Here is a 12,673-nt window from a genome sequence, read left to right as displayed (position 1 = left end):
GCTGCTTCATTTGGAGGTTTTTTTGTGGTAGTAGGTTGGTTTTTGGTTTGTTCTTTTTTTGGAGGAGGCCATATGTTTGCCTATATGGCTTTCTTCGTGTTTTCAACTTTATTTGCTTCGCTCGCTGTTTATTTTCACCTAAACGTTGCTCTGCCACCTCTCAAATGTCTTTCCCTCTATATGGATAAGGCAAAATATGAAGGCTTAGTTGCTTTTCAGATGCTGCAAGTAGGAATTTTTCCTTTTCCATTTTTGTGTTATTAAGTTTAGCTGGCCACCTACGTATATTCTAGAGCTGGCTTCTTTCAGAGGTTTCTTGAAGCACAAGAGGACTAAAACTAACCAGATACTGTTATCTACACTGTTTCTTTTATGCTTCTGCATACCAAGAAGGAAGACAGATGGGATTCTACTTAGTGTGCTTTCTTGGGCGTACAAGTAGCAGTGGAGGCTGGGAACAGCCAGCTATGTGCAAAATTCAGTCATGTGTTGGTATGTTATGGAATGTTGGCTTCCTAATCATAAATGTATTTTTTCTATAGGTACAATATTTAGAAGTGATAGAAAGTGGTGTTTACATAGGAAGCTTTTTTGTTGTTGTTGTTTGACTACTTTGATAGCTTTGGGAGTATTTGACAATTTTGAAGCAAAGATGTGTGTCAGCCCAAGATGCCTTTCATAAGAGCTTCACGGGAGAGACTCAGAAGGTGGATTTGATGATATCTGCAAGAGCTATTGCATATTGAAGGACATAAAAATGTCTTTGCAAACTCGTTAATTATTTAGAAAAAAAGATACATGCTTTAGTCTGGATTATCGTGATGAAAATTGAAAATAAATGTGTCCTTCTATTTGCTTAATATCTTTTGGCCATTTGTTTCTCGCATATTTTTTGTTACTCTTTTTTTTAAAGCATCTCTAAAGCTATCAGAAATTCTTGGGGTTTGTGTTCTGCAAGCAAAAAATCGTAAATTTACCTCAGGTCTCTTGTTGATACTAGCTGTCTTAAAATCATCACTCATCTATTTCAGAGTAAATAATTGTCTAGTTATGTCAAATAACCTTAATTGGTCTCATTTAACTTGGTGTTTTGCAAAGCTACTAGCTGATGATACTGCTTATGGGGCGAGCATTCCTTTTTAAAAAGTTCTGCAGCACTCTTTTTTCAAAAGAGGAAGATGTGAGTGAAAGTCTTCTGGATTTTGCAAAGCAGCATTACCTTAGAAGTTCCTGAGTGTTTTCATTATTTGGCTTAAATTTAAATGCCGTCACAGAAGCCTGTCTTTCTTGTGCCACTCTGTTCAGTTTTAAATGCTCAGAGGCAGAATGTTGAGGCACAGCAGTGACTGACAGTGTGGGATGGCATTTTGCAGAGTGCCTGAATAAGGCATCCCTGTGAGTTTGACTTTGTTTTTCAAGTCATTTGAAGGTGAAAGGATTCTAGGCCCACTTGAATTCCTACAGTTTTGGTTCCAGTGCTGAATTTGGAACTGTCATTTTCTTTTCTAAATCATAGATTCAGAAGAGAGAACTGCAGTTGTACCTCAGCTGTGGAGAAAGGGGGTTGAGGAGAGTTACCTGTTGGTTTTCTCTCCAGGGGGCGAGGAGAGTCCCAGGTGGTGCAGACCCCCCCTGTGCGAGGGGTCCCTGCTCAGGCAGGCAGGGCTCCTCAGCGCTTGGCGGGACCGCTGCTGCCTGCCCCATGGTGCACACCTTTTGACACTCTCCACCAAATGCTTATAGGGCTCCACCAAATGCAACATAGGTTTCCAAAACCATGAAGTTGTGGCTTTTTGTCATTACATTTATCTGGGGTTTGAATTACATGTTCAAAAGTGAGTCTGACATTGTGAGGGTGCTTGAGGGAGTGATTGAGGGGTGGCTGTACCCTGGCTGTTCATACCTCTTCAGCCAACTGTATGTTTTCCGTGGGGCTTGCCCACTGACATGGCATATTTATACTGTGCACCACAACAGAATTTAGCATAATGTTACTCTAATGCTACTGGATTTGCTTCAGGTTTGTATTATGTTAAGGCGTTCAAGAAAAATAAAAAGACCAGGCCTTTCTTCAATATCTTATTTTGAGAAGTGCATCCTTATAATTCAAGAATCACATAGAATCCTATCTCTCAATATGTTGTCCATACAGGTATGTATACCTTTTCTTACCTGGCCTATAAGTGTTATTTTTTCTGAAAGTTAAATACCAAATAAAATCCGAAACTGATAAAACCAGACCAAACCAAAACTAAATTTGGAAATGACAAGTAATCTTGAGTTAGTATTTCTACCTTGTCTGAGTTAATAACAGCCTTGTTAGGAGATCAGAGTGGAACTATTTTACAGTTATAAAATATTTTAAGAAATATTCTCAGACATTTAAAGCAGCAGAAGGTCTGAGAAGGATCAGGTTTTACAGTTTCGGTGTACTTCAACTTTTAAAAAAACTGGAAATAATATTGTTAAAATTTTATGGTTTTATTTGTTAAGCGTCTCTTGGAGGCCTAATTGTTTGGCCAGAGTTATTGTAAATGTATTTTTACCAGTAATATGGATGTTTTACAAAGATGTACTTTCATAAGTGCATTGATACTTTATGTTTTTAAAAAATAAACAATGAAACAATTCTGAAAGGCTTTAAAAATACATACTGCAATATAGTCAGTTTTTAATTTTTTTCCTTGTTTGTTTCTTCAAATGAGGGTTTCCACAGCTGCATGAATACAGTGATACTTTTTTCAGTCTCTGGCTCCTTTCAGTTGAGATACTAATGGAATTAATTTGAACTCCCAACATGTATGGATTTTTCTAAACCAGCTGAGTTTAGCTGAAATCTTAAATGTTTGCTAATTAGTTAAAAGTTCTTTGCAGTTGTGCTGTTAGTTGCCCCCCCACCCCCACTAATTAGACCTTGTTTCCCAGGAAGGACACACTGAGCATGTTTATTTAAAATGTATATGTAACATTTTTTAGGCAGGTCCCTCTCATTGCATTTTAGGAGCCAGGAACTGCTGTCCAGTCTTTTGAACAGTCTGGTGGGACCACTTGTTTGCATTAGTGAGTCTCCAGTGAGCTCAGTCAGCAGTTTGTAATGGCCACTTCTCTGCCCTTCCCTGTGCCTTCCACCCTTCTGGTGACCTTCAGGTTCAGCCAGTACTTCAAGTTAATTATATCTGTAATGACTTTGCAAACTTGTTTCCAGATACTGTGAACTGGGCCAAGCTTCCAATGTAAACATATGCCCCTCTTTCTGGTGCTGAGATAAATAATAAGAAAATGCTATCTGCAGTGTATGCTGTTATCCAGGTTTGAGCATCTTCCAGATTCTCAAATTCTAAATTCAGAGATATGACTCAACTTTGTATACAAAGTGTCTTCAGAGAGAGGTGTTTTCCTGTCTTTTTGGCTATATATGCATTTTGTTAACAGATGTACAGACACACAAAGTTCAGTTGTAAGGGATTTTTATTGGTTTGGGATTTTTTTTTAATTCAGACTGTAGACCACATTGCTAGTTAATTTTTTTTTTTATTTCCAGTTCCTGGGATTTGTTTTGGTGTGGACTGTTTGGCTTTTGTACAGTAATCTCAGAGGGTTAGTTTTTATTGTCTCAGATATACTGAGATTCCAGCCCTTTATTAGTGATATAAAAATATATGTTTCACTAAAGGATGGGAGAGTATATGGGTTTCATAATAATTCTAGAAAAATAAATGCTTGTTTGGTTTTTTTTCCCCAAAGGAGTTAATTTCAGTTTTCAGTGGCTATTGAGGAGTATATAGCAGTGACTCCTTGAATAAAAAATTAAGTTAGAAGCATATTTGCCTTCATTAAGCAATAGTATTGCAAAGCAAACTTCTTCCAGTCTTACCCAGACTGCATAATCCTTGTCATGGAAATATCAGAACAAAAGTATCAGGAATTAGTTTCTTTTCTTTTGCTGCTTTTGTCTCTCCTAGTATTCCTGGGATACTTACAGTTCTCTATATTTAGATCCCGAGAGTATAAAAGTGGTACCTTTAGCTTCAGTGTTAACACTTGAAAGCTTTAACTTGATAAAACAGGATGGTATGAATCAAACTACTGTTTCCTTGCCGTCTAGATTTAGAATTAAAACCTTCCAATACATTATGCAGATTATCACTGAATTTTCTGAATTTTTGTTCTGTAGTTGTCTGTTGAACATGACCATTTTTTGAAGAAGTGAATTTCAAAAGATACAAATGCAAGGGCTATACCAAAAAAATTTAGTAGGAGATGGTGGAAGTCTTATATGTTTTTACTTTTACACTGCTTCCAAGTTTACATAAAGCACCTTATATAGACATGGTATCAAAATGCATGGGGCTGGCCTTTTTATTACAGAGCTTCAATTTCCTTTTCACTGTATATGTATGTGATATGTATATATGTAACTGTATAAATTAATTATCTGTCAAGGAAATGAAGTCAATGTTTGCTTGCTTTAGAAGGATGAAATGTCAAGGTGAAGGTAACATCTACTTTAAAAAGGTAAAATACAAGCAGTCGTTTGTATACATTGTTTAGGTTTTTTCCCAAAACATGGAAGTTTTAATATATACATACATACCTAGACACCATGATACACAGTGGCACATGAAGGTTTTAGTATATGGTACCAGGGTAACTGAAATGTCAAATACACTTTTATTTGAAGTCATACTATCTAGGTTTTAATTAACATTTAGTTTGAAATACAGTTCATTCGAGAAGTATTTTTCTTATGTAAACAGCAAAACTTCTCATTCTTAGGATTATTCTGGTACTGTCTTCTGCTCAGTTATGCCCGACAAAGTCAGGGCATCATTCTCTTGGTCTTGTTTACCAAATCTGTTTTCTGTGTGTATGCAGTGCAGAGTGAAGTTATTGACACATGGAAAATTATTCCTTTCCTTTCCATTGATAGCACTAATTTCTAATAAAACCATTGATTCTGTAGGTACCAGGTTCATGTGTCATGTGAACCCTGTCATAGCTTGGCTGAAAGTAGCTGTACTGTAAGTGAACAAATGCTTAATACACTTTTACAGGACGAGGTAATCTGAATTATATGGAAGACAGAAGAAATGTATATGTCATTATGAGGTGAAAAAAGGTTACACATTAAAAGGTGTCTGTAAAATAGTTGAAATTTGAGTTACTTGGTTTATCATAAATAATGTTATTTCACTTAATTTTCCTGAGAGGATCACTGTTAATTTTTTGAGAGGGATAGCAGTGGAGGGGCCTAGTTGATGTGGCTGGAGGAAGGCTGGGAAAAGTGTGTTCTCACTTCTTTGGCAAGGAGTGTGCTGCCTTTCTTCTTTGATTGTGTTTCTTCCATCCCTTTAAATCCTGTGAACTTGGAGCAAGTTCACCTATGCTTGCTTTGCTGACCCAGGAAAACCAAAGCCCTGTAAGCACCTGCAAAAGGAAAATCAGATAACTGTACTTCTTCAACCTTACTAAACCCCTAGCATTGCTGATCTGATTTTGATCCGCAAGCAGCTTTTTGAAGTCTGCTTTAAAGAATCAATTGCTCGTGAAGTTGTCCATCTATAACAATAATAACTCTTTAAAATGCTATGCTAGCCTTTTATTCATTCCCTACACTTTTTATGCGTTCCGTGACCCAGTTGACCAAATACAACTGCTTCAATGAGATATGTATTTTCCTTAGAGAAGTGCTTTAATTTTCTGCTAAAGGTATTACGTGGAAATACATAAAAGTGGTTTTTCCCTGTCTGTATTAGAATGTAAACATTGAAAGAGCGTTAATATTCACTTGGATTTTTAAATAAAGATATTTTTGTAAGTGGCTGACTTTATTTTGACTTGGTGAAGAGGGTTGATATCCCCTGTGCTGTTTTTGCCTGTTTAGCAAACACCTGCAGAGCAATGACCTGATCTGTGACATAGGAGGCTGTTTCACTGGTAGTACAACTAGTAGTGTTGAGAAATGTTGTTCCTCTGTATTAATTTTTCATTCCTGCAGGAGTTCAATCTCTTAAAAGGAGGGAGGTCATAGTTAGAGCACAGTGCTCTAAAGAAGAGCAGTATAAAACCAGCATGGTATACCAGCATCAAAGTTGTTGGTAGCAGCTGATGATGTATATGTGAGGAGATTTGCCTGTCTGGGAATTAGTTTTCATTTTGTGAACTACTAGTTCTTACCACTTCTTGATGTAATTACAGAGATTTGGTAACAAGTACTAGTTAAGTCATACATTAAAAAACACAGATATGTGAGAGTATTAGATTTGAGTTATTGATTAAAGATAACAGATTTCACCTATCTAGGATGCTAATTAATTGGCAGAAGTTAAGGCAGCAATAAAGTACTTTGAAGAATTTGTATTAGTGTTGGATTAATTTTGTGATTGTCTCCTGTATAATTTGGCATTATGTAATAGTGAAGATAGGAAAGCACTGTTTTGTACACCTCTTATGACAGTTGATTGATTCTTCAGTATATCCTGATTTTTTTTTCTCAAATATATGGAATATATGAGTTAAGCTGTGCAAGACAGGAGGTGTGTTTGCAGCTTTTTGCTTGTCGTGACTCTTGTCATGGCTCAAAGTATTGAATATTTTAGGTAAATGGAAATATTATGGTTAGAAGCTGCAAGACTCTATTGATGAATTTAAATTTTTCCTTAACTGTAGCTTTTCAATAACTTCATAGATTTATGATTTAATACAATTAAATAATATAATCTTTTTGTGACCTATTGTTGGAATTGATCCTTTGATGTAATTGGAAATTGAGAATTTTGGGTTCTTGACTCCTGAGACAGTAACATATCAAATAAGAAAACATTTGAAATTGAAATGTGTAAAGTACTGTTTTCTTCCTCCCCCTTGCCTCCTTCCCCACTAAAAGCTGACCTTATAAATACTTAGAAGGAAATGTAGTTTTGTTTTTATTGACTTTAAGAAGCTGCCAGAAAGATCAGGAGTCATCATTTTGGAAAATTTTACGTGCCACTGACTTAGAGGAAAAGTGACTTAATAAGAGGAGGTCACAGGAATTGGTGGTTCCATCCCTGTTCACCTTGTCATCACTTTTGGTCTTTATCTAGCCATTTTCTTCTTTCAGTTCTTCCAGGTATGTATGGAACGTGTCGGGAGTCTTTGTGGCAAACTAATACCAGAAGGCTATGTGTATTAATGGGTATTAGGATGAAAAGACCTATGAGTATTCATAGGTTGCAGACAGTCAAAAGGGTTTGTACTTACACCCAATATAAATGTTTCTATTAATTGTATGTGTGCATATGATATCCTAGTGGCTGATATGTTGGTTTTTTGGGTTTTTTTTTTGCAATAGCTTTGCTGTGTTATTTATGGGCTTTTTTTCTTTGTCTATTGGCAGGTATTTAATTAGTCAAGGAGCACATGTAGGAGCTGTAAATAGTGAAGGAGACACTCCATTAGATATTGCTGAAGAAGAGGCAATGGAAGAGCTGCTTCAGAATGAAGTAAATAGACAAGGTAATTTTGAATATAGAAGGGGAGTTGTATTTGTGGACACTAAATGTATTTTTGAAAACTTGGGCTAAATTGTGACTGTTAAAGTTAACTTATTTTCTAAACAGAGTTGATCAATATAGAATGTATGGTGTTTTAAGTGTCTATCTCTTAAAACAGATTTACATAATTCAACAGTAAACTACTAATTGTTTCAGGCTTTGCCCCGTTTTAATTTATGTGCTTAAACCCATTTAATGCCCAAAGGAAATGGTGAAAAGAAACTGGAAGACCTGTTCTGCAGGGAAATAAGAGATACCTACTGGTACACAGAAGTAGACAGTGGATTTGCAAAGTGTTCGATTCAGTTAATTGGTAGTGTTAACAGAAACTTGATTAGCAGTTTTTACAGTTAACACACAGTGAACATCAGATTAGACAGTTGTGTGTATTTTTTGTCGATATTACCATTTTTCTATTTTAATTAGTTGTTCTCTTTTCTAACAGTACTGTCAGTCTTGCTTGAGAGTTGTTTCTGGAATTCACCTCAGCCTAGATTTCTTAAGGTTGTTCTTGAAATGCTTAGCTTTACTGATGTGCAGTACTAAATGACTGCAGTAGCTCTTTATGAAATTGGAATTGTTTGGGGAATGAACTCCTCCAAAATCTCTCTTTTATATGTTACTGCATTTTTTTTTAAGAAATACTTTGCTATATAGGATTTTACATACATTTTTGTAATGTGGATATCCAACATTACTAATTACAGCAACACTAATTTTTATTCTTTTGCAAGTTTAATTAAATTATTTTGAACAGCCCAGTTATAAAATTAGCCACAGCACTGAAAATTTCAGTGAGGTTTACATATTTCACAATTGAAGCTTACTGTAAACTGTGTAGAGTACTGTCTTTATAAATCTGAGAAGAAGGTACGTGTTCCCACACTGTAGCTGTTAGCTTCTAAAGGAATAATTTAGGTTGTTTTAAAATACTAAATTTCACTTGGAATGGACAGCCTACTTTCCTTCCTCTTTCATTTTTATGGCAGTTGGTTTACTTGCTTGTTTTTACAGAAGCAGGGAAGAAGTCATGCATTTTCCCTCCTTCTAAATTTGTGTTTGAAGACATAAGAACCGAGGGCTTTTATGTGCAGAGATAAAATCAAAGGAAGTATTTCATGATTGTGGATAAGAATGGACTAGGAAGGGTATGAATCTGGATGTGAAGTTACAGTGTATGTCTTACTAAATCATGGGATGGTTGTCTCAGCAGTGAGGTTTTAATTATGTACCTTTGATGGCGTCCTAGCTTGGATATAGATATTAAATAAATGTGTGTGTTAATGTTGCATTAAAAAAGGATTATTTACTCATTATGAGAATCACTTAAAAAGTGCATAATTGTGTGTTTTGTGGCTAGAGAAGTTAATAGCTCTAAAACAGGAACCTAATCGTTTCTCTTAATGTGCAATTAACAGTGAGGCATTGTCAGTTGCATCTTTGGCTATACATATAGCTGAATATAATTATCACTCTGGCAGTGAGATAATTTGTATTTCTTCCATGTGATACACTCCTTCATATCAAAGCATTGCCACAGTTTTGATAATGCAAGTTAGCGCTGGGGTCTGTGGAATGATCAGCCCTGGCTCAGTGTTAAGGGTAATGGAAGACTAGGCTATTTAATTTGAAAATAAACAAGCCGTCACAAAGGGTGACGAAATGTCCTATCTCTTTGTAGGTAGAATATGCAGTGTGAAAATTAAATAGGCATTTTCCATAGCATTTCTGCCTTGCAACCCTTTCATGTATTTATTCCTACGTTCAATGTAGTTTTGTTTTTGTGTTGCAGTGTTAGTGCTGTAAATTTGGCTTCCTACATATTGGCAGAATTGTTTGGTGGCAAAAAATTGCTTGGAAAGGTTGGTCAAGTTCATCATGCGTTTTAAGTGATGATTTTTGATGTTTGTTCCTGCTAGAAATCCGAGAAGAATCACTTGTTATGTCTCCTTTTTTGCTGCTTTTGCAGGCCTTATGTCTTTATAGGAAATGTCGAAACAGAATACTCAGCGTTCTGTTAATCATCAATTTGTACTTATGCCCAATTTTTGGTAGCTATCAAGCTGTATTTTAAGGACATGTCTTATTACAGGACAAAATGTGGAAGTCTCTAGAGACACTAAATGCACAAAAATAAATCATAGAATACAATACAGTTCAGTTCTGTGTGACATTACAGGCTTAATAAAAGGAAGGATCTGCAATGTTTCCTCATCCTATTTTAGTATTCAGGCTCCAAGGTCTGATATGACTAGAGAGGAGATGGTCAGTAATCCAAAATAATCTTCTTGTTATACAAGTTCTATTGTAATGAGTGTTGGCCATTAAAGAATAAATATTTTCTAGTATTATTATCCAGTGTCTGTTCTTCTTTAGTCGTTCTGATTCCCACATGCTACACCTCTAAATTTCACCATGGGTCTTCTTGTGTCCTGCTGAGCAAATAGAATGGCTTGACATAATGGACTGTGCAGGAATTGTGAACTAAGGGAATCGCTATCCTGTAACTGAAGCTGTACCACTGTCATAGTTAGGAAAATATTTTTCTACCCTAATCTTCAGTGGAGAATTATTGGCTTAATTATTTTTTAAGCTTAAAACCTACCTTAGTTTTGTAATTTGTGAGGAGGTAAATTACACGCTCAAGCAAGATATAAAGATTTTTTTGACGCAGTTACAAACCCTTCACTGATAACAAAATCAGGTGTTTTATGGAAATGATTCCAGAGTAGTGCTGAACAACTGTTCTGTTTGCACTCCATATGGTTAAACTATTTTGTGTGTTATAAAAAAAAAAAACCTGTATCAAGGACTTGTTTTATTGTTCCTCCACATGACTAATATCTTTTGCATTGGTCAGTCCCATGTATGTATGGGGCTACTGCAATTCTCAAATCATTTAGCTTCATCAAAAATATTATTTAGGTTCTCATTGTGACCTGTCATGTTTCTGCTCTGCAGTGTTTCAGCACAGAGTTGTGGAAGTTGTCTTTTACCAGTAAAGTTTTCATTTGCACTAGTGAAAACCAGCAGATGTGAAAGAGATGTGGCTTTAGTCCTGGCCAGCCTTGGCCAGTTTTAAATGTTGTCTCTCCTCAGGGCTCGAGTGGGGTTACGTATAATGGTTTGAAGTGACTTTTTTAGCTGTTGGATCATCAGATGTCTCTTAAAATTATTTTTAACTGCTTAAGCAGTTATTTTGAATTATAGGAAACATTCTCAGGAGGTGAGTTAGTGGGGAGAGGTGATGTGAGGTGAATCAGGGGCTCAGTGTGGTAGCTATTTATTTATTCAGTAACTATCGAGAGTGGTCACTCCTCCTGTTCCAAGGAGAAACACATGTTCCTCATTCTTAATTATAGGTAATGTAAAAAGACTCTCCCAGATGTATTGCTTAACTCAGATTTGTTTATGTGGATAAAATGCGAACTATTGCATTTGTATATAAACATTCACTTCATGAAGTAAAAAGTGGGTTGATCTTCCCTGCAGTATCTATAAAACATGCCTTTATATGGCTGAGTCGTCCTGAAACAATGATTCAGCAGTTAAAATTATGCTGAATTTTCATTAAATGCTCACTGAATGGTACACTGTTTTCAAACCTGTTTAGGGCTTTGAGTAACACTTGTTGATCAGAAAAAAAGTGGAAGCATTTAGCAATAAACTATTAATGATATAAGTTGTTCGGCAGCCAGAGAGGTTAAGCGCGCTGGTGGTGTGAGCGAGTGCTGTGGCTGAGGCTGAGCTGGGAGGCAGCGCATTGCCATCTATGGGCCGTCGGGAGAAAGGGTTGGAAATAGATGATGGGCATTTGCTTTTCCCCTGGTCTGGAAAACAAAAGGAAGGAGAAAGGCCCATACAAGGTATAATAAAGTCTGTTTACATTCCATTTTCTGTAGTTAATAATGGGAATTGTATTTATCTCAGAGCACAACTGTTTTTTTCTGTGCCACAAAGTTTAATTCCCATTTTCATGCCAGTTATTAATGTGGAATGTTTTATTTAGATTGGCAAGATTCTGGTACTTTCTTCTGTTGAAATATGACCAGAAATGAACTGTCTTGTAAAATAATGTATTGATACAGTTACTCCTCTGCAACCATTGTGTTATGTTTGGGCTTCAGAAGTGCAATAGTTTGTGATATTAATGGAAGTCTGTATTGAGTATTAGTTACTTTTTCTGCAAAAGCATTGCTGTTTTGATATGATAACCTGTGTTGTTAGACCTTTCCGGAAAGTAAGCTTAGATGTGACCCATTAGAAGCTCACAGGATCAGGGTCTGGCATGAGTTTTTCTCTGTTCTTCCTTGATACCGAAATGTCTCAGAACAAACAGCTATGTAAATAACAGTTCTACACTGATAGGAATTTTTTCAAATTCTTCAGGTGGGAAAGGTTACTCATGCTGATAAGGATTCACAGTTGGACTTTGAGCATACAAAAAAGGGAACGGACATAAATGTGACTAAGAGATGATCAAATGTACGCTATTTATTTATATAGTAGTATTTTACAGGCAACACTGACGTGTAAATGACTGTATTCTAGAGTATTGTCCCAGGATCTGCTGATCACTGCTGTCATTCTGAAAGGCAAGCAGATGCTCACGCCCATCAAGTTAGTAGTTGACATATCAATATGTGGGAGCTTCCTGAGGAATGAGAATATGTGACTATCAGTGTATTATAGATTCAGAGTTTCTGGTCTTCATTCTTCATATTTGGAAAGTTTTTCAGCTTTTTCCTCTGCTGAGTCCTTCAACAGCCTTGTATGTCTTCCTGCATCTTGGAGACTCAACATCCAAATTACGTTTTTTTGTCAGTTTCTGATAAAATGTAGTTCTATTAATTTTTTACCTAAATTGTCAAGATTAAAATGGTTTTGCTGGACAATTAATTCAATGAGTCTAGGAGTTTGGTCAAGTCCTCAGAACACTGACTGTTTAACTTGCTTCAGTTACTTTATAGCACTTAGTGAAGTTTTATCTTTTGATTGTCTTTAGCATTAAGTTTTACTGTATATATCTCCCAGGTCCCTGCATGCCAGTGTGTAAGAGTAGAGAAATCATACACATAAAAACATTTTGTTGAACTGATTTTCTTATAGAGGTCAACCTGGATGCAGTTTGTGCTCTT

At 36.1% G+C, this 12,673-nt stretch overlaps 1 protein-coding gene across 10 annotated transcripts in view; it reads left to right on the top strand.

Moving 5' to 3' along the window:
• Positions 1–12,673, top strand: part of PPP1R12A (protein phosphatase 1 regulatory subunit 12A) — a 110,431-nt gene that overhangs the window by 53,425 nt on the left and 44,333 nt on the right. For all 10 annotated transcript variants that reach the window (XM_041409713.1, XM_041409707.1, XM_041409706.1 and 7 more), the window contains one exon: positions 7,379–7,497. In XM_041409713.1, the coding sequence (XP_041265647.1) occupies positions 7,379–7,497 (119 nt within the window). The remainder of the gene's footprint in view (positions 1–7,378; positions 7,498–12,673) is intronic.

The sequence above is a fragment of the Onychostruthus taczanowskii genome, unplaced genomic scaffold, assembly GCF_017590055.1.
Source record: "Onychostruthus taczanowskii isolate IOZ18803 unplaced genomic scaffold, ASM1759005v1 scaffold31, whole genome shotgun sequence".
Lineage (NCBI taxonomy): Eukaryota > Metazoa > Chordata > Aves > Passeriformes > Passeridae > Onychostruthus > Onychostruthus taczanowskii.
The sequence above is the reverse complement of the archived record's forward strand: the minus strand, read 5'-3'. Positions and strand labels throughout refer to the sequence as shown.